General features: G+C 36.8%; 3 protein-coding genes and 2 long non-coding RNA genes across 5 annotated transcripts in view; 3 read left to right on the top strand and 2 right to left on the bottom strand.

Moving 5' to 3' along the window:
• The window catches only part of LOC143906334 (cytochrome c oxidase assembly factor 5), a 91,279-nt gene that overhangs the window by 60,333 nt on the left and 7,683 nt on the right, over positions 1-23,263 (top strand). The gene's annotated exons all lie outside the window — the stretch shown is intronic.
• On the top strand, positions 10,264-13,459 carry LOC143905987 (uncharacterized). Its single transcript, XM_077421692.1, has 6 exons — positions 10,264-11,246; positions 11,328-11,562; positions 11,683-11,798; positions 11,903-11,993; positions 12,232-12,303; positions 12,591-13,459. Exons 1-4 carry the CDS (start codon positions 11,181-11,183, stop codon positions 11,942-11,944), a joined length of 459 nt encoding a protein of 152 aa, XP_077277818.1. The 5' UTR covers positions 10,264-11,180; the 3' UTR covers positions 11,945-11,993; positions 12,232-12,303; positions 12,591-13,459.
• On the bottom strand, positions 14,023-18,153 carry LOC143905988 (uncharacterized). Its single transcript, XR_013259409.1, has 6 exons — positions 18,017-18,153; positions 15,624-15,855; positions 15,346-15,457; positions 15,108-15,234; positions 14,369-15,011; positions 14,023-14,286 (listed from the first exon to the last, which is right to left on the bottom strand). It is a non-coding gene; the product is annotated as an uncharacterized LOC143905988 (long non-coding RNA).
• On the bottom strand, positions 17,333-20,510 carry LOC143905986 (tyrosyl-DNA phosphodiesterase 1-like). Its single transcript, XM_077421691.1, has 5 exons — positions 19,993-20,510; positions 19,216-19,919; positions 18,597-19,139; positions 18,280-18,481; positions 17,333-18,155 (listed from the first exon to the last, which is right to left on the bottom strand). Exons 1-5 carry the CDS (start codon positions 20,068-20,070, stop codon positions 17,988-17,990), a joined length of 1,695 nt encoding a protein of 564 aa, XP_077277817.1. The 5' UTR covers positions 20,071-20,510; the 3' UTR covers positions 17,333-17,987.
• Positions 21,284-22,871, top strand: LOC143906105 (uncharacterized). Its single transcript, XR_013259450.1, has 3 exons — positions 21,284-21,467; positions 21,977-22,107; positions 22,238-22,871. It is a non-coding gene; the product is annotated as an uncharacterized LOC143906105 (long non-coding RNA).

The following is a 23,263-nucleotide window of genomic DNA, read 5'->3' as shown; positions in this document are numbered from 1 at the left end:
TTTTAATCGATTTAATATTTTAATTAATGGTTAAGAAATATAACGGTAGTTTTCTGTCAAGACAGCAAGATACAAAGAAGAAATATAGCACAATCGTTTGACGATAAATATATGTATATACCGTATTACATTTTACTTAAAAATTAAAAGAAGTATAGTTTCTACAAAAATTTCTTACGTAAAGTGTAATACGATATATATATACAGAAAATAAGTTTTAAAAAATGCAGTTACACGTTGCTTTATTGTATCAATTTTATATATAGGACCGTTTCAAATAACTCGTGTTTAGTAGGATTCGCGTTGTTTCACGCAAGAAATTGGTAACTACTATAACGCGGATTTATGAATTTGATAATGATAAACTCGCAAGCACATTATATTGCGCGCATTACGGAATTATACAACATTATGGGCTGTTCCGACGTTAAGTACGATATTCCAGGATATAATAGAATGCGCAGGAACATAGGGGATCTATACGCTAATGTCCGTAAAACCGCTACAAAAGCGTTGAATGCGCATGACGGGTAAAAATGTGACGTATACTAAGTAATTCACCTTGTACCTCCCTTACAATTTCACGTCTTTCGACGATGATTTCGTCGAATATTGCTTAAAAATTTTACAAATATTTAAAAATATTCTCAGATAACTTCGCAACAACTAAGGAGTGTTAAAGCATTTCTGAATATCAAATGACATTAATTAATATCAATTTAAATATTTGTTAATTAACGTATGTTAATCAATAAGGGAGAGAGAAGCCAGAGATATATATTACTCTAAATTCAAATATTGTGAAAACAAACTTGTTTTAATTTCACATTTTTTCTCGATGATAGAAGGATTAAGACGGATTAATATATCAGTCGGTGACGAAACCGATGAGAGTGTTGACGGCAGATGTAGAAATCAGAAGCACGATGATCGTTTCACGCGAAGCGATATGTCTTGCGAGGAATCGGACCGAGAGTTTTCTACAGCGGTGATCCGCGCGATCGTGAGATAATTATGGAAATGAATTTCGATCGTTATACGGGGGCGTAGAACTCGACTCTCTTCCATAACATGACCCGGCCTCGACAACGATAATCCCACCCAGCACCATAATTTTCCCCACAATTTTCGTGCCTGCGTGTAAACATCCAACGGTACGTTACTACGAAACGCGATACAAAGTATAGAACCGTTCGTGGTCGTCCCGAAGGCAAAGTGCCTGCGATCCGTTTTTTACACCCAGCACATTCGGGCAGAAATCGAACTTCTGCGGCATTGAGAAGGCAAACGATTTATTTTTTTTATTATTTAAACGTTATGGTTGGTAAATTCTTCTACAGAGACTTCTACGGTACTGCGATTAATGACGGCACACGCTATTATTTATGATAGGCCTGGTTAGGTTTGAAGAAGCCATTCGAGCGGTTTTGCGCTCGACGTGCGTCGTGAACGGGACGAGTTATCAGTCAAATACTAACGTCGGTACACAGGGCTCTTAACACTTGATTACTTCTTAAATTAGTCTCGCGGCGGAGCTATTCAGAGATGTGAAAGGACCGTGGAGAGTCGTCGCGAGAGTGCGTGAGGTGACGGAAGCCGGGGAGAAAACGTTTGTACAGACGACGTCTTTCGTCTTTCGCGGCAGCTTTACATGAAGAAAGGGGGGAGAAAGAGCCGCGGGAAGAATGAAAGGACGGATGTGTGAGAAATTGGACAAGGACACTTGGTGGACCACTGGAGAGCCGATTCCAAGCCTGTGCGTTACCCGGCCTGCTCGCGAGTCACGCATGTGGCTCGTATTTAACGGCATTATACTTGCGCCCGCGCGCGGTCACGATTCATGCATAATTTATCTGAAAGCACGGTGAAAAATAGTTTTGACCTCAAGGGCCAGGCCGGGAAAGGCGTTTGTCCGCCACGCACTCTCGCGGCTGCTGTTACTGCCGCTGCTGTCTGCATGGCATAGAAAGTGACTGCCCTCGCCGCGTTACGTGCGAGGGTGCGCTGGACTGGCCCGAGTTCGCAGTCCGATTGGCTAAGGCCGCGGTTAGAACCGTTCTGGTGTTAATGGCGTTGCCCGTCCCGATGTCTTGGTACTTACGACCGACGAAGTCGCGTATATACCCGCTTGATATATACGTGAACGTGCACGCCGCGATTTAAAAACGTGTGATTCAAAGTCAAATGTTTTATACAACGTGCGTCAAAGTCTAGATACATTAATAATAAGCTAAATAATTACGAAGCAAAGGCGAAAATTTAGCTATGATGGACAGCTAAAGTTTTATAATCAGTGAAAAGGAAACTTTCATTTATGGGATTTAAGAACACGAAATGTTTCATTAGTCAAGTCAGCTGTTTGTGATTCGAATCCGTTTCACTTATTTGATATAAATATTACGAAATACAATTTTCACAATTTGTGATTATCTGTATCGCGCCAAGTATATCTTTAAGACGTATAACGTTATAATTTTAAATGGTTCCGCGTAATCCGGCATTATCCTCGATAGAATCTTCTCAAGCCGTGTTATCACCTGCCATAGGAACTTGGCACCGCTCGCTTCAATGGCTTCTTAACGCTATACAACGCTACGGAGAAACCTGTTTGTCATGTATCTCGCTCTTCGGGATATATTAACAGCGTTCTGTCGCTCACGTGCAATGTCTTGTACCCAAAGGAAACCATGTTTCTTGCTCTCTTTCGCTTGCGTTGCGTCGACAATGAAACTTCCTGTCTCACCGTATAAAATATACAGTTTATCTTGAAATCATCACGAAAAATCTGAACAGCGCGCGCAACAAAAGTGTCACCGTGTATAATTTCTAATTAGCGATAATTAATTTTCTAAACATTTATTTATAACTACGCCACGAAATTAAGAAATTTTCCTTGCATCTCGCTATTTTCATAAAAAACTACTCCTATATCTTTTTAAATCGTCAGCTAAAATAAAATCAAACCCTCCGTATCCTCCTTTTCCTAAATTGCTTGATTAAAAAAAGAGAAATTTTAAAAATATGTTTAGAAACCCTCAATAATGCAAATATCAAAACGAAAAATGCGTTTATTATTAATTTAGGATTAAAATTGCCTCGTCTCAAAGTCTCACGCTTTGAGCACGCCGTTGGAGAGAGTCATAGCTCTCGCCAATAATATTATATATTAGCGTAGATACGCGTGTAAGCCGGTGCGTAATGCTTAGCTTAGTAGCGTCCTAGCAGGCATCGACACTGCCATATACTCGTTACCGCTGACACTCTTGCTGCTCGTCCATAGCGGCAGCCGGTATATCCAGTCCCGCATAATTTTAACCGCAAGATATACGGAGTTTACCCCGAGGTCAAGGTACGCGCGCATCCGAGCCGTGAACGAATATCCAGACCTAAACGATATTATTCCGTCGATTCGCCGATGATTTTCGGAAAAAGAAGAAGGAAAGGTGTGCGGATAAATGATAAATGACCGTTTGCGCGCGCGACTTAATTTCGCATCGCCAACGATTTGTCACACCGCTGAATTCCTGTCAATACAACTCGAACCGCGATGACACACAACGACCATCCAGGCATGCGCTGACCGACATAAATTTCGGATATTTATTTGAGCGAAGTTTTTGATGCACGGCTCGAACAAAGTCCGTGACGCGAACAGTAATGTATTTGTCAAATATTTCCGCACTATTGATTATTAAATCGCGAATGCATCTAAAAAAATTAATACTATAATCAGAGTTTCAATAACGTCCATTAGCTTTAACTGTAATTTAACACTGCAGAATTTAGGAAAAATGGAATTTGTCGGTGATGTTTCGCCAGTGTCATTTTTGGGAAAAGTTACATCAGTTTGTCAGTCGTTCCATCGATCCTATTCCTTGTTTTCCTCCCGTCAAACTAGACATATATTTATATATTAGTGCTGTTACTATTCCTGGCGCGCCTGTTACCACTATAATTACACTCTTCGGTAGAAATCACGTTCCGCGGAAGTGAGCGCATCTCGGCGCTCCCGTTCTCTCTCTCTCTCTCCCGCGTTTAATATTTTTTGAAGGCGCGTAATACAGTCGAGTCATCGATTCACGGAAGAAACGTACTCCCCGTCATCGAGTGGACAACGTCGAAAATCAAATTTCCTGCGTGATGCGGACGCGCGAATCGAAGAGAAAGAGAAGAAGCGGAATCTCGCGCGCGGAAAGAGAGCATCTCGAACAAGACGGAAGAACGATGTTAGCCCGTGTGTGTCACGTTTTCACGTAGCTCGAATGGCCGCTCGTAATTTCTGCGGAAGACGTACCGCCTCCTCCGTGACGTAAGACCGGTTACACAGGCGGACACGAAAAAGATGAGCGATTGTGTAACGGAGCGTACGATGAGTCTGCGGACGCACATTTTTCCCCGCAACCACCCGGCCGTCCTCTGGTAGCCTCGGAAACGAAATGGGAGCACGTATACGTGTCGATAATAATTATTTCTTGCTACTTGATCACGACCGGAGGTGGTTACGTCGACGTTGCAGAAGCGTATCTTCCTTAGAAACCATTCGTTATATATATATAATTATACCTATATATTATCTATTATACAGATCTTGCTTAAAGTCGAAACAGAGCAATAAAGGCTTTCAGCTAAATCATCTTACGGCTAAATTCAAAATTTTAATTAATGACTGAAAAACTATTAAATTCATAATTTGATAGTTTGAATAATTGTTTAAACCAAGACAGAGTATACACAAAATTAATATCAAAATGCGATCGATCATCCTCGGCTTCGGCATATGAGTATGCTCGCCTCATTTCTAAGATTGCGTGTCAACCGCAGTTGCGTTTTAAAAATGAGAACAAAAAATGTGTTGTGTGGTATAACTATGAAGCTAATGGTTCTTACAGTTACGCGAATCACTAATTATTGCAGAGATTGATGGAACGCGCGGATTGTCAAGACGGCGCGCGACGACCGACGGTGGCGAATGGCACAAACAAATCCGCCGTAACTCTCTCCGTGCTGACGTAGATATTAGAATCGAATGAAATACCGATCATTAAAGGTATAGAGGCGTTTATTTCAGTTCAGGTTTTCAATTTTATACCGAAGTGTCCCTCGATAATACGCGCCCGCGGCACCTTTCGCGCGAACGATGAAATAAAGTCGGCTGTGCGCGCGGGATATACAGATTTATTTAATTAAGTACGCTTAAGTGCCTCGTAAAAACCCGCTTCCCTCGGCGACCGGCCCGACGGATTTTTCTCGCGTCTTATTATACAGCCTCGGGCAATGTAAACGTGGCCCCTGTCCTTTATTGCGTCGCGCTCGCAAAAGGAAATAAGGGACGAGACTTTCTAGTTTGAGCAGGAATTATTCTCGCGCCTATTGCGCGATCGCGCGCGCTGAAAAATACCAGACCGCCAAGTAAGTATAAAATAAACACAATATCTCGCGCGCACGAGAGACGGGTAACTTCGGCGCGGTACTCAATGAGCAATGAAAGTTCAATCACAGGTAATTACAGGCGGTCTCTCGAGAGCGAGATGTTCCTTCCTGCGCTCCGCAAGAGCGTCTATTGGGAAGTGACGGCAATGACGGATTCGCGTTACGACCTCGCGGATCTCTCTAATTACCGTGCACGATATTAGCTATCGCGGACATGAATCATCGCTATCAATGAAATAGAACGGGCGCGCCTTCGAAAGAGGCTGCTGAAAAATCGTAAAGAACGTTAATAACTTCTCGCTGTTACTTAACCACGTGCATGAGCGCCTTACAAAGGTGGAATTAGTTCCTAATCGAAAGTGTTTGTATTAAACATACGCGCGGGATCGCGTCAACGTCAAGGCTCGAACGTTAGATTAATTATAGCAATAACAGGTACGGCTTCGCGTAACATTAGAATGCTATTTTCGCGCGTCAAAGAGAACTAAACGACTTAATCACCTGTGCGAATATGTATCTCCGATCGAATAAAAAATTATAGTTTATACAAAAAGTATATCTGATGAGAAAAACGTATTAATTTTAATTAAAGAATATTTTATATATTCAAAATTTGAAAAAGTTTCTACAAAATTGAATTATTTATACATTCATAAAAGCTTTTTTTATAACGCTAATTAAACATATTTCAATCTTGTAGTAATTTAATTGTTATTAACAATATATAATTGCTGCGAAACAAACAATATAACGCGATTTTTTTTTGCAAATATTTTATTAATATTGCATTTTGCAAACAAAATTTTTGATCTCTCTAAGATATTGTCTTGATTTGAATACTAAATATTGTCGGCTATACGCACTATATTGCTTATCGTGCAAGTAATGAAAGATCTCATTTGAAACAGAAACACAGCGACAAAGCAATGCGAGTTCTCCGTGGGAAAGGCCGTTCAAGCGGCAAAGAATCTTAACGGACGCGGATTATATCTGAAGAAGGACGTTGTTAGTAACAATTAAAGCGTGTACACACGGACGTGGTTTATAACCGAATATCGTCGGACTTTATAGATCCTATTAGGGGCACCACTGACTCGCTTACGCAGTTAATAACTGTGCGACAATCGTTCTTAAGAATCTCGCGTTGATTTAATCCCGACATTCAAGTATTACTTGGTTCAATTCCTCAAGTCTTGATATTTTTCTCGCCTACACGTTTAAATTTAATTTCTATTGCAAGCATATAGATTTACTTCAGGATAATTTAAAAAAAATTAGAAAACGATATTTCTTAGAGATCAGAAAGCAGACCGAAAATATATGTACCTATAATACGACAAATAATTTTTTGTATTCTTTCAAACTTGATTGATTATGCGTTAATTGCGTTTTAAATTATTTCCTTTTCGCTATCCCGATTAAATTTTAATAAATATTGAATAAAAATATTTATTATGAAATATAAAAATGTTTTTAATAAATATTATAGTAAACTTTTTTTGAGAGATAATTGCAATATCACGATTATCTATGTAGATATATATTTAAATAACGAATCTCTACGGAAAGCGATCAATGTTCAGTTGTGCCATCACTAGCACACGCTTCCATTTAAGCAATGAATCATTAAATGCACAACTCACCAATCAGGATGTTGCGGGACTGCTCCATCCGCTGCAAGTTCCAAGTTTGACATCCTCCGCATTAAATCCAAAGAAAAGATGAATACACCAGAAGTGAGCACACACGCACACTTAATTCCACACACTAATTACACATATTATTACCGAACGAATTTCGAAAGTTAATCCACATGAAAATCGCGAAGTCACGTGAATTAGCTACACCGCGGTATGCGAACTACAAAACGTGAGATAGAATGCATCTTGTTGCATAGAGCTTATTTTGCTTCGATTACATAACTATATGCAGTCGGTTATTATAAAATCTGCACCAAATAATGGACTTTTCATTAGACGTGCGTCTAGGGCATTGCACAAATCTCTAAATAAAGTTGCCTTTGGGATCCTTAAAGATTCAAAATTCGTCGGATTACAACATTCGCCTATTATTTTTCCAGGCACTGATATTAACTGATATGTTTGTTTTTATGCAATATTTATTTTCATTAATGTAAAGTCGTGACTCAGATATGACAAGGCTTCCTTTTGTAGCGATCACAGCATTATTTACAGAGCGATTTAATACATTTAATCTACGACCAATGATCGCGTCTAACGTAAAAAATAATCGCGATCGCCAATTATATAAATATTATGCCATAAGCGCTACATATTTGAATTAAGTCAAGCACGTAATCTTATTCGCATATAATAATCATAACGTTAACTACTCTTCTGGTTGCGTTCCAAAATTCACTCTGGGTAACTAAAATCTATAGTTTACGTCACGTACACTGTAGCATTTTAGTTATAACTAGAGTAAATTTTGGAACGCAGCCCTGACGGAAGGAACGACTATACAAGCAGTGATTGCGGCTAATGTAAAAAATAATCGCGATCACTGTCAATTATACTACATACATAGATATTACACATATTTCAATTAAATCATGCACATAATTTTATGAATTTAACAATCAGAACGCTCACCGCGACGATCACACTTTCTAATCTATAAAACAACTACAAGCAGTTATCGCGGCTAATGTAAAAAATAATCGCGATCACTACCATAATTATATTTAAAAATGCTACCAATTATTACGTATATATTATTATTATATATAAATACTGCTCATTTCAATTATCTTACGTACATGCATATTCGTCATGCAAGTAATGAATTTGCACGATGAATTAATGAAATTACCATAGCATGGAGTTTATTTCTAGCAACTATATCATTCGCGTTCGCATTCCACGTATATGTGTGATACATGGATGTATGCAGCAATGCTACGATCGCACGAAGTTCTCTTGAAGGAACTGTCGCGCTACGTCTGCACGTACTATATCAATACAATAAACTATATCAAATAGCCGATTTTTCATTAGGCTCAATCTGCACACCCAATATATACGATGTAAATCTCGAATACGCCACGTCTAAGGAAAAGTACGTGAATTGTGCCTCTTTCGAGTCGAGCCTCTCGAAAGTGCGCAAGGACCATTTTCGCGTGCCATAGGCATCGGAATCTGCGCTCACCGGTACTGTGCGACGGTTTCAATCCGCGGTGCAGCTTCAATCGTCGACGGTCGAAACGGCACCGGTCGCGAGAACCCGAGACAACCGACACGCCCCGGCGACAGCTCGTCACTTCAAACGACACTCCCGACCGAAATTCGCGTCAGTTGTGCACTTTTACGGGGCAAAATTCGCGATTAAACGCGGAGCGGTCGCACCTTCCGCTCCGTCCTAACCGACGTGCCGAGACTGTCATGGCGGCCGTCGAGCGCGCGCGCGTCGTCGAGATTTTAGAATTTGGAGCAGTCACGATTATATATAGTGCTCGCGACGTTGATCAGATGCCTTTCACGCGTCTTTCAGCAAGCTATACGATGATAAACAATGTTTCAATCGATGTTATTCGTGAATATTCGAACGGACAGAGACTTACGAATGAAAGAGCCGCGAAAAGGACGATCTTTACTGATCTTTACCCACCGTTCAAACTTCACATTGGCGCGTTAAAGCACCGGTAGCGACGATGCAGAAATACGAGCATTTTGCGAATTACGTGGCGCCATCTGTACGGTGCACATTGGTACTTGAGTAGTGAAAATCTAACAGGGAGCCGATAATAAACTCTCAGCTGATAAATTCTTCCGCCCAAAACAATTAAAATTAAAATTTCATGGATTTATTGGATTATGCGGACGAAATGGAGTAAATGCTTTCACCCTAAAGATATATGCATTTGTTTCGCGTAGCATGTCCCTTGGCACAAAGTCCGTTCACGGCTTATTTCCGTGACTCGGAAATATAAGAAATCGAGGACGCGCAGTTCTGAGTAATAAATGCAGAAGTATTATATTTCATGTTTTTCGTCGAGTTCTATGCTGTAACTGCGTGAAAATCAAGAGATAGAACATTCTCGTTAGGTCTAATTATAGTTGTGCTTACATTACTCTTACATGCTTACATTAACGAGATTATTTCGTGAGTCGCTTATTGACTTATTGAAAGCGGATTATAAGCGGCCGATTTTACATATAGAGATATATGTATCGAGAAACGCAGTATCCGTGATCATCGAGAGCGAAACAGTATCGTTTCCCGAGACATAATGCCTCACGTAACGTGACAGCATCATTTTGTGAAGGATTTGTGACAGCACAACACATCTGCGGTACAGACACGTTTGGTCCTTGAAAATCTTGAAATGGTGTCGCTTGCTGGAAAGCTCCCGTTATAAAGTGACAAGCATACAGGTTGCTCGTTACCAATACAAAAGTAAACATAAAAAGGTAAACAGGCGATTGTGGCGCAGAGAGATGTACGGTGCTCTAATGAGCCAAAAATCCGAGTTCACAAATCCGCCCAATAATCGTCGGTTTTTCTTCGATCGCCGCTTCTCGAAAAGTACCTAACAACAACCCACCGAAAGTATCTTGCCACGAGTCCTCTATATTTGCTGTTCGAAATACGCACGCTTCAAAAATACCACGAAAACTATCCGTTTCCCTTAACAGTTAAATAAATAATCGTAAAATGTGTAATACGAAGCCTGGTCATGCGCCTAGCCCATAAGCATGCAATTTTTTTCAAATAGACTATGGTTTTCAAAAATAAACGTAGGTTTCGTAGGTATTACATTTATTTTACGGTTGACGTCATGATCTCACACGATGGCAGCGAAAGCCCGAGAGCCTTAAATAATCTCAAATATTTTTTATTGTTACAGATAAATCCTTAATTAAGTTTTGTGTTATCTTCGTAGAAACTATTACTTTAAAACTTCGTTACCCGATTTATTTTCAGTATTTATTATATATAAACAGTTAATGATAAACGTGCAATAATTCTATCTTATAGAAGAGGCAGGGACGATAAAAGCTGATTTCGTCCGTTTTTCGCGAATCGCATTTCGGTTCCGTCCTAAATATTTGAAATAGAAACATCTACGTGTGTGTGTGTGTGTGTGTGTAATCTTAATAGCTGCATTGAGCGGAGAAAACTGCTTTGTAATTAAGATATGTAATGCGTGAGAGAGTGCTTCGCGACGAGCGCAACAGTATAATCACGGCCGAGACACCTGTTGACGTTCCAGTATTCGAGTATGCGTAAGCATAGAAAATCGAGTGATCCATATACATGTGCATAAGGAAATAGACCAATCAATTTTCTTATGTGCGCTTACGCATTATGCGTTGTGCAGAAGTGTGTGCTCCCCGCCCCCCACGGATATCAACCCCTTCCCCCCCCCAGCCCACCGATCTACGCACCTACGCACGTCGCCCATTTATTTACAACTCTGCTGGCGGGCCGCTAGTCGCTGAACGACCACCGAACGCTTCAGACGACAACAATCAGAGTTGAAAAATGTGCTTCATCGACTTTAACACAACTTTTTGTATTACATGGATGCTAATAATATTATCATTATTAGCAGGGCTGTATTATTTTTTTATTTATTTGCCAAACGCTAGTGCCCGTTCTAGACTAGAGGATGAGCCGAGAGTCGGTGAACGAGTGAGTGGTGTAGACGGATAAAAGTCATACTGAAGACTCCTGAAGATAGCTTTCAATCGTACCAATTGAAAGTGTTTGAAGTATAATATTTACAAATGGAATCCAAAAATAAGAAACTGTCAACGAGAGAAATGGCAAAAACGAGGAAAGAAAAGATTTTGGTATGTAAAAAAACTACTTTTCTTTCTTGTTCTACAGAGTCAGCATTATCAATAAAATGTGTACATTTTTTATGTGTTTAGGAAGTAAAAACAAGATGCGTTTCATTTGACAAAGAAAAAATGTTTAATTTAATATCAATATATTCTCTGCCAGCAATACAAAATGAGTTTAAAAAAAGTAAAAGGCATTCATTGATGTACAAAAAAATCGCTATTCTCCATAACATGTCAGAAAAGTATTGCAGAAATGCAAAAGATATTCGAACTAAAATAAAAAATTTAAGATCTAAATATATAAAAAAGAAACCCAAATCAGGTAATAAATCAGCTGTACTACTTATTAAACAACTCATTTATAATATTTATATAATAGTTTATTGAATATTTTTATAATATTTATTTACTATAACTGTTTAATGTGTTATTATGTATATAGAAGGTACACCACCTGATGATTTTCCATTTTATGATGTTTTACATAAGCTGTGGAGTGAAAAAGATATATTTAAGATGAACTTCTTGATGGTTCAATGGTTGATGATAATTCTGATGGTATATTAATAATAATTTTTTAAGGATTTTTACCTTGTGTAATAATTTTTCTGTATTACAATAAATAAGGATGACATTATTTCTAATAAAACACAATATTTTAGATAACAGCAGCAATGAAGACCCCGAAGGTGAAGAATTATTAAAAGATGTAGAATTTGATTACTCGCCTGAAAATAATAGCGGACATTCTAGGTATAATGATCTTTTTTGAAATTGTGAGTACATTCGTTTACGCATTGGCTGCCGCAGATGTCGTTCATTTATCCTTGTTTAACATTCGGTGACACCAAATGTTAAACAACAATAAATGAACGACATCTGTGGCAGCCAATGCGTATAAACAAATGTACCCTGTATGACAAATACACACATTGACTGTTTATATTGATTTTAATTTCATATATTCTTTTCATGTTCTATATGCTTAAAGAGGAGACACAAATCAAAATTAAAATCCTACAAAAAGTAATGAGAAAATTCGTCGACTCAAAGTAAAAAAAATGTAAGTTTCTTAAAATGTTTATTAAAAATTTTTTATAAATGTGTAACGTGATATCAAAACTAAAAAAATTCTTAATTTTATTAATAATTGTTGTAATGTATGTTTAAACTATACATTAAATTTTTTATTACTATTATAAGTTTTGTAGACTATTTTTGCTTTTTTAAATTTTATTTATAACATCTCACAACTAAAATAATTTTTGCTAAATATTTAATGAATTTATTATTTACTAATTATATTATATTATTGAATTATGTGATTGAATTATTAATTATTAATTTAAGGATTGCAGTCTCTACTCTCAATACATGAACGGGAATTGCGTGGCACGGGTCTGGAAGATGCAGGGACGTTCGACAGAAGTAGACCGACGAAGAGTAGTGCTCAAATAAGAGATGATTTTGCAACATTTTTTGAAACCACTGGTGCGGTTCCATGGCAATGGGAGAAGGTTTTGCAGAATAATTTTAAAAAACCAAAAAGTACAAAATAAATGTTTATTTTTTCATTCCGGACAAAAAAAAGTATATGCTATATAGACTATACATTTCATGAAAAAATAAAATATATTTTTCAAACAGAATAATCAAATTTGTATTAGTTATTGTATTTGATACACCAATTACACTTTGCTGTAGTATATGTCAACATTTCTTGTAACTTTTAATTTTTTATATCTTGTAATTTTTATTAACATTTTGTATCTAATTAAGTGTATGTATTGTTTACCAAAGCAATATTCTACACTGGGCAACAAAATTATCGCAACAAAAATTTTCGTAAAAAATTTGCCCAACTTCAAATAAGCACAACTTCGCGAAAATTGTCATATTTGAAAGTTTTTTTTTTTTATTTTAAAAGGTGAAGTCTGTACTTTAAGGAACCATTGTTGGCATTGTTCGATTTTGAATTTAGCCTCCCCCCCTCCCGCCGTTCTTCCAAAAGTAAGGACGTGTTTTTTCTCCGAAAACGTGCATACTTTGACACATTTTACGGAGTAAAATAAATTTTTTTTGTAACTATCATGGCAACCATCGTAAAATATGGACTTTTCCCTGCAAATTAAAAAAAATAAATTTGTACGATTTTTTTTCGCAGAGTTGGCTTATCAAAGTTACCTATGCATTTTTGAGCATTCAATCACCGCCAACATTAGCATTACCCGATGGACACCACGGGGAGGTTGCTGGTCGAATTTTGCCCATCGTGCGTGCGTGCGTGCGTGCGTGCGTGCGTCGTGTTAGCAGAGATTTGCACGAACTAATTTTTATTCAAACGAGACATTGTTACGATTTTGTCTTTTGTTTTCCGAATGAGTAATACAATACAGTGACTGCAATACTGTGAAGTTTTGTAATACTGAAGTAAGTAACTTCACAGTACATTACTTCTCTAAGTAACTTCACAGTATTGCAATCACTGTATTGTATCGTTCATTCGGAAAACAAAAGACAAAATCGTAACAATGCCACGTTTGAATAAAAATTAGTTTGTGCAAATCTCTGCTAACAAACACGCACACACACACACACACACACGCACGCACACACACGATGGGCAAAATCCGACCAGCAATTTCCCCGTGGTGTCCATATCGGGTAATGCGAATGTTGGCGGTGATTGAATGCTCAAAAATGCATAGGTAACTTTGATAAGCCATAACTCGGCGAAAAAAAATCGTACAGACTTATTTTTTTTTTTAATTTGCAGGGAAAAGTCTATATTTTACGATGGTTGCTATGATAATTACGAAAAAAATTCATTCTACTCCGTAGAATGTGTCAAAGTATGCAATTTTTCGGAGAAAAAACACGTCCTTACTTTTGGAAGAACAACGGGAGGGGGGAAGACTAAATTCAAAATCGAACAATGGTTCCTTAAAGTACAGACTTCACCCTTTAAAATGAAAAAAAAAACTTTCAGATATATATATATTAGCAATTTGTATTACAGGGTCATCTTTCGCTTCCGGAAAGATACCTGTAGAAAATATTTATAATTAAATTCACGCGGTAAAGGGCATTACAGTAACGAAAAAGAAAAGAAAAAATACAATAATTACCTTCGCGTCCAACGCACTCGATATCGAAACTGAGAATTCTGAACGGAGCTATTTTTGACCATTCTCCTTCCGGGACATGAGCTACAAAAGCATCCCATGCAATATCTACTTCCAATTCGCATCGTGTAGTTAGTTCCAACATGTGTCCATATTGGCCACGTATAATATTAAATGCGGTATAAATCATATCTCGTTCTAATAATCTTCTGCAAGCTGCTATCAATCTTGGGACTGTCACTGTAATTTTCAAAAACGGCAATTTGTCATTTTCTCCGTATCCATGATACACCGATTGTTTATAAACCAATTCGATTTTTTTTTTTACGCAAAAAAAATTTTCAACTACTGGGATCCCTGGGGCTCGCCCAGGTTTGCCCAGTAGCCCCTTTCGGGGAAGACCCCCCCCCCCCGCCTCCGGGGGGAGTGTGGGATTGTATTGTATAACATGCACATCGCTCACGATTCTGCATGTATACCCTACCCTCTAAAACTCCTGCGGATGTCCCGCCCGGCGCTCGTTGTCAGGGAGCGGGAAACGCGCTGATTCGTCAGGGGGCCAGACCAATTCGACTGCTAGGATGGCGTCTTGTATGTTATCTGGATTTGATTTCATATCCCTCTTCACAGCTTGATTAAGAGCCTCCTGTATTGAGAAAATTCTTAGGTCAATTACTTTTCAGATTAACGCGAAGAAAAGAAATTTTTCTATTACAATAAACATATACTTTAAATGGCCTACAGTGATTGTTCGTGAAATTCGATGGAACCGATACAAACAGATATGGACAAAAGCCATGGACGTGACAACAGACGGAATTCCTTAACGCAGAACATCCTCATTATTGGTACAGGTCCTACCTTACTGCCTGGCATTCCCGGAAGGCGTTTATTTACACACAAATTTTGCAATATTAGTATATTTCTAATTGACAGAGTTGCTGTTACTTTTAACACATATTTGAAAAATATATTATTACCTATATAATGGTCCATTTCAATTTGCTGGAATGTCAATGTATCAACTTGTGGATTCAAAGATGGCGGAGGAGCTCTGCTCCATTTTGCAGATGTATTTTCTTGTTCAAGTCCCTGTGTGCATAAAAGAGAATTATTAATAAGTAATATAGACTATAAATTGTATATGTTTAAACAGGAAATTAATTATGTATTGTAAAAAATTGTTAATAGCTAGAAATATAATGAGGACTCACACAGAAATGAGATGAACAAGTTCAACAGTGAAATGAATGATTACCTGAATTTGGGCTTCTTCGGCGCCGAAGGTGCCGAAAACGGTTTTTTATTTGTTTCTGATTGTTACTGATGTGTGTGAACACATGAACAATGGTTTGATAATGCCCCTCCCTAGAAGGTAGAAGCTGTCCAAGAAGCTGCGTGCGCAGCGTACGCACCGAAGGCTGGGATGGTGTTATTCCTACAGCAGTAGGCATGGCGTCCTTAAGCCCCCCTGCACCCATTTCCGTACTCTAAAACAATGAGAATAAGAAATAAAAAAGGAAACAAACACGTTCAACTTTTTCTATAATAATTTATTTGTTTATGCATAAAAAAAATGCATAAAATATGCATGCAAGAAAAAGTTGAACGTGTTTGTTTCCTTTTTTATTTGTTTTATAGCTTTATAAAGCCTGATCTACAATGTGTTCTTTGCTTTCTGTTTTCTGCTCTTACCTTCTTGCGACTCTCGTATTTCGCAATTTCGCAACAATAAAATAGGTAGGTAGATGTTTAAAAAAATAAAATATTGTTTTTTATTTAGTCATGGAATGAGCAGGGAGGTTCCAGGTCCTGGCAATAAATTTTCGCAATAAATTTAATTATTTAATTTGTTCGCTATTGAACGTAAATTATACAATTAAACGAATTATTCTGATAAATTGATCCGTAAAATTTATCTTAAAGTATTCCGGGAAACGAGACATTATTAAGAGATCTTATTCTAGACATAAGAGGGTCGTTTCTCGCGGAAATATTGATAAACAGAACAACTGTCTTAAGAAATCGAGAGGACGTACAGTTCTGAGTAATAAATAATGCAAAAGTATTATATTTCATGTTTTTCATCGAGTTCTATATGTTAACTGCGTGAAATCAAGAGATAGAATATTCGCTACAACCGCAAATGTAAAGCGTTACGTTATAGCAATCTCCTTTTGTGCGTGGTTACGCGGCGACCGCGACGTCTACGCACGTTTTATATACGGATTATGCGGGCAAAAACTCGCGTGCGGCATATAGACAGCAATATTTTCGCACTTGTCACGTCGAGAGATCGTAAAACTGAAATTGTCTGCGTCCCTGCGTGGATAACCGCAGGACAGGGTAACCGCAATGTATAGTGTGTCCTTCAGTCAGCCCGAGTTCAAGACCGCGGCGAGTTCAATACCGCGGACATACACATTACCACAGAGTAATTAAATAATTACGTAATTATAATAATCAGCTCTACCATTCCTGCCGACTTCATAATGTAGTAAAGATATAAAAATGTAGAAACGTTATTCAACTTTAGATTTCTTCGATATCTCGAACCGCACGGATTCACTTCAATCTTTCATATGCTTGTAAATTACATAATTAACTACAAAAACATGTTAACCAATGCATGTTAACTGCATGGTAACTGATAATACATTATAAATAAAAAATTAATTTATTTTTAATAATTATTTGTTATTTTAATAAATAAAGTATCATCGAAATTAGTTATTACTCAAAGCTGTGTATTTACATTTGTAAATATAAATATATATCGATTTAATATATAACGTATAAATTTATTGATTATATAAAAATATATTTATATATTTCAATATAAAATGTATATGTATTTTACTTACAATGTAAATAAAATATGTATTTTTTACTTTCATACACGTGTAGAAATACGTGTGTGTGTGTGTTTTTGCTGTGAATATTTAATTAATATAATATTTCTTATGATTTTATTTATAATAATAATATTAATAGAGAATTATATCATAATATATGATATATAAAATAAAATATATGTATATGCTAAAACTGTAAATGACAAATCTATTCAAGAATTGCTAAGAAATTCCACACAGCACGCATGTCTAAATCAAGATGTCTTGACGACGTTATTTAGACACGAGTATTATCTGGGATTATAAGCACATACATTTAACAATAACAATTATAAAGCAGTTTCTATCATTCAAATAAAACGCATTTGCAAAATCAACAATATGACGGTTGGTTAATTGCCACGAAGTTCAAAGACACCGACACAAACACATATATCTACTGTTCTTACTTATAGTGTGCTGTGCTAGTCAGCTGAAAAATCACTCGTTCTGCCCATCCAGCAGGCAGGATTGATCCGCCCAATCCTTTAGACTTAACAAATTTACGGATTCAAGTGACACATTAAACACTCATTGTCAGAAACACACATTTCCGATTTCGCATCTCGTAATTCGTATCTGATTAATATTGCATCATCCGACATTTATATGTTTTCGGACATTTATATATATATATATATATATATATATATATATATATATATATATAATAAAACTTTTGGCACTGGTCGTATCGAATCCAGATTAGAGATCGAATGCCATTCTATTCAGAGACGTCTAAAGCAAGAAGACGTACTCTTCTGAGAGTTGAGAAATTCATTGACGAAAGGACTATCGCTCGATTCATATCGGCACAATGGAAGATCGTATAGAATTGGAAATACTGGGACGGCTGGATCCTCTTCGACCTCGATAGAAAACGTAGTTGTTCCAGTCTGAATACAAAAGAGTTTAAGATGCAATAATATTAATCGATTAAAACATGCATTTTTAATATATTTCGATAACGTGTGATTCATTATGTCAGAAATTATATTAAAATAGTAATACGATGCTTACGATAAATTTTGGTATGAATACAACTCCGGCTTCGTAGTTATTTATGACATGGCTGTTTCGTTGAACGCCCCATGCGGATTTGCTTAGATTTGCGCTAGTGAGTACAAACCAAGGAATCCTCTTCAAATCGGGCGAAATTCTTGTGTAGGATTTAATATGAGGCATTGAACGATCTCGTCCAGTTCGCTTAGCTTTCCATTGGCTATAAAAATAAATATATTAAATTCTGGATGTAGAAAAAACAGATTGCTTCTAAGGTGTAAAAATATATAAGCATAAAGATCTGAGTAAAATAAAAATAATCAATTGTAGCTTACTATAAGTACGATAATATCCACTGTTGCTTAGAATGCACTTCGGCACTATAACCCAAGGGAGAACATAAATTTCGATAATTAAAGCTCTGCTTGTAATTCTGTATCGACGGGTAAATAAACTGGAAATTTGGATGACTCTTTAAACCCTTGGTAGTCTCCTGCGACATACACCGAATTATATCTTTCAACAACCAGCTGTTAAATTTTGGACCAAAGTTGCCTACACTGGAACTCTGCGCGACTATAGGCCACTGAGAAGCATCTGGTGGCAATGTAGCGTGACGCGATAGGACGTGTGCCAATTTTTTAAATCCCCAAAGATCGGCCTTGTTATATATGTGAGACCCAGGTATAGAAGCGACGAGGAACACGTTCACGTCAGAAAAATCTGCCCTTTGTACCACCCTTATCCACTGCGTCAAAGCCGGATATTCATATTTACTGAGATATCGCACGAGATCCTTTTTAAAGCCCGTTGGAGATTCCCCGTCATTAGAATTCGCGGATTCTGGTAGCAGAGGCAGGTGAGGCGAGATCCACAATCTGATCAACATATAATAAAAAGATATTTATGGACACAGATATACTACTAAGAAATATCTAAGAGTTTTTAACATACCCTTGTGTCCTATTAAACCAATCGCTGAAATATAAGTTAGCAGTGAAGACAACCACCCTGATCCCATTATCTTTGTATCGCAGAATCATAATCTTCGTATGGTGACAACCAAAATCAGTCGGCATATCTACTTTTATTATGGTAATGTTGCTACTTAATTTCTCATTATCTACCCTATTGCCATACAGAATCATCATGTCAGTACGTTGGCCAGCCAACAGATACTGCAAACACAGCCACTCGACGTCTACCATAAAATTTAAATGAAGACTGTTAACAATTTCTCCAAGACTCCGGTCGAGAATCTCAGGGAAAGTTACAGAAAACTGTTGATTGTAAGTCTCTTTGGAATTTACCACTCTCGTGTAGAATAAGTGGTAGGGTGCTGAAAGGGCATATTTTTTTACAAATTCTCCTGGTTCCGCGATGGATACTCCAAATCCTCCAAATTCTGTCGTTATCTGAATAGCTATCTGAATAGCTATCTTCCTAACTTCTTCTCTTGACTCTTCAGAATTACAAGTTTGGTACATATCCACGATAGACATTAATGTTACTGCCTTTCGCTTATTTTTTCCAGAACTGCTGTCGCTGATATTCTGCTGACTCTCCTGAGTCTGATCGCTACTTTCTATGCTCATCTGTTCCATCTTATGTGTAACAGAAGAGTCAGTTTCCAATGTTTCATAACTTTCCTTTTTTGCCTATAAAGAAACTTACATTTATTTCGTTTGTCCTTCATAATTTGAAATTCACAAACTCATTTTCAGTACTAACCTTGATGCTTTCCAAACTGTCGCAATCCTCATCGGCCGAAACTCTAGAGAGTGCCTGAGCTTCCATATCCATTTGCATGAATTTATCTTGTTTCTTTTGTGAGCAATTGCCTTTCTTATATCTCTACTTTTTCCTTCAAATTTAAATTCTCTACAAAGATTGTATTTTAGGATGGACTACTAATTGCAGACAACCAGCTGTATTTATTTTTGTCCCTCTCCTTTCTTTGCACATTTGCAATATTTTCAATTGATCCAATTAACAACTGTGAACGACTGTTACACGTAAAATTGAGCTCTTCTGGTATTTCTATCGTACCATCATCCAACTGATCCACTAATAGTGCCTCCACTGAAATTAAAGTGACAGATCAGCTTTTTTTTTAGGTTATTAACTCCGGATGGGCGCGTTCAGTAGACACAACTGTTGCACAACTGTTGAGTTCTTATCAACGCAGAGTGTTGATAAGACGAACTCGACAATTGTGTCTGCTGAACGCGGCCAATCTGTGACATTACACATACAATTACACGTACGCATATCAGGCGCTTACGCTTCTAACCTAAAAGGAGCAAATAAAAAAAAACCCTTTATCAGCCAAGTTATTTCGTGTCCGCAGAGGTGGATTGTGGATTCGTCGAGCGGATGTAACAAATGCAGATAGGGGCGTTTTACTTTCAGCTCTACGAGAAAGCAATTTGCAATCCATAATTTACAAACGCTAAAATTTTGAAAATCTCGATGTAATATAATTCTTTAGAAATAATGAATCTTTATAAAGGCAATTTTTCTGAGAGATAAATAGTTAAGTTTTTAATAATTTATCGATGGAATTAAAGATCCTGTTTTAGTATATATTGATTATCGATTGGCGATTATATCGGAACAACGTGGTATTTAACATATTACAAATACGTATAATATTTCACGAGAGACATTCGTGAAGAATTTGCAACACACGCGAATTTCGTTTTTAAACAGCAACAGTCGCGAGAATTTCTACTCGTATTTATTTACTTATACGATGTACATTTCGATAACAGCAAATCGAATGATGCTGTCAAATAATATATATACATTTCTGTTGCTCTTTTGTTACTCTGTTACTTTTAGCTGATTATCTTCAATAACAACATTAAACTAAGTATAATAATTAATGAAGGGATTGGTTAATTGAGCGCAGTATATATATATATATATATATATATATATATATATATATATATGGATTCGAAAAATAAATTTCAACATAATATGATACACGCATATATGTATATCTCATCACATGGTATATATTATCTCGAGAAATTTCAACTCACTCACCTTTTGTAAGAAGCGAAGGTGAATCTAACATAAACATCGATATAATAACATAAATAGCATCAGTCGCTATTATTATAGTCCTTGGTAGAACTCACAAGAGCTCAGGACAACGATCACTCAATTTTCGACCGAGTGCTTGGATAATTCAATCAGTACGTATTTTTATATAAAAAATATCTAATAACGAAGTTTTCAACACATACTACATGTAGTTAAAGCTATATGTTCAGAAATGCTTGTCATAATCTGGCATATCATATTTCTTTATATACGTATCTTGAAAGTCTATATGTCAATCGAGCGAGTAAACATTTGTTAAAGTGAGAAAGTTGCAGCAGCATGACTTGGATATCTTTTTAGTACGAAATTTAATTACTCCAATAAAAATAAATTTTACTGATGTACCGATACTTTTCTCAATTTTCTATTATTATTGAACATTATTTCGTAACTTTACTATAAGCTTAACACAAAGCGCGCTCGTATAAATTTTAAAACCACAGCATGGCAAAAATTACGATCGATTTTTTAAAGATATGTGTATATATTAGTAAACTAATTTCGTTATAATTATATTATTGCAGAATAAAAACAAGAGAACTATTTATTCGCAATCACTCTAAAGTAATATGTATATAATCACGAGGCGTGTATCTTTTAGATTTTAGATCATTGAGGGAGATTTTAGATGGGGAATAGGAACAGCACGGAAAGAGAAAGTCATGTTGAAATATATGCCGCAATTTTTACGTGTCCCTTTTGCAAACAAAAAATGGCATGCTGCCTTGAAATGTAAGTTATTCGTGCAATTGCCGAAGAGCTATATGCAAAAAGCTGCGAATTCTTATACTGAAGCCGAAAGAGACACGATTGATTGATCGAATCAGCTCGCACATTGTTCGTCTGCTTTGGATGTTTTCAGAGATCGCGCGACGAACATCGGGAGAATTAAATGCAACAAATGCAGAAACCAAATTAGCACCACGATTGATAATTCGATGACACCGTTGCAAGTTTATTTAAGATGCGAAGAGAAAGTAACTCACACACACAGAAGAAGATAATATGCGAAAACGATACCGTTGTCATTTTCAAGGAAATCAATTTTATCTGATTTACGGTTTGAGCTGATTCGATGTATAATTATAGTCCAATAGTTTTTAATGTATTTTAATGTATATGTATTTTGTATACGTAAATTGTCTACGCGATTATTTTCTCAACATCTCCGACAATGCTGCTCTTATTTTTATTTGCCAATAACTTATAACGTCGTAACTCATCGAATATGATTGCATATTTCAATCTACGTATTATATAATAGGCATTTCACTTTATGTAACGATTACTATAAATACCGGAATCGCGATATTGACATGTAATAATGATCATTACATTTGGTATATGAAAAATTATTTTACCCGGCCGGATTGATATAAAGATGCGGATTGCAATCTTTATGTCACGATTGCAGTGTGCATGACCAGTTCTCTATATGGAACCATAAGATTGGACACGGTTTTGATTAATAAACATTGAGAAACATTGAATTCCACGTTCTTTATTCAATTCCAGACGTTTTTGAGACTTTACCAAAAGACATCTGAATAAGTTATCTTTTATAAGACATTTTTTTTGAGTATGTTACAGCTTTTCTTTTCACGTTGGAAAGAAAAAGAGAAAAGATGAACTGTACAAGAAGTTCAGTTAAAACAAACAGGCCTAATTATTAAGCCTGTTCTTTTTGAAGGAGCTTTCTGGCAAGCGACACACAAAAGTGTCGTTTTGTCTTTGTTATTCATTGCCCAAAAAAAAAAAGAGAACGCACACCAGCATCGTTCTGTCCTTGTTCAATTTTTAGTAAGTAACAAAGATAGAACGACGCGCTGTACACCCGAGTAAAGTTTTCGAACGCAGTCTAGCTGAATTTCTTGCACGGTTTATCTTT

Source organism: Temnothorax americanus, unplaced genomic scaffold (assembly GCF_048541705.1).
Source record: "Temnothorax americanus isolate GAGA-0224 unplaced genomic scaffold, ASM4854170v1 Scaffold7, whole genome shotgun sequence".
NCBI lineage: Eukaryota > Metazoa > Arthropoda > Insecta > Hymenoptera > Formicidae > Temnothorax > Temnothorax americanus.
The sequence above is the reverse complement of the archived record's forward strand: the minus strand, read 5'-3'. Positions and strand labels throughout refer to the sequence as shown.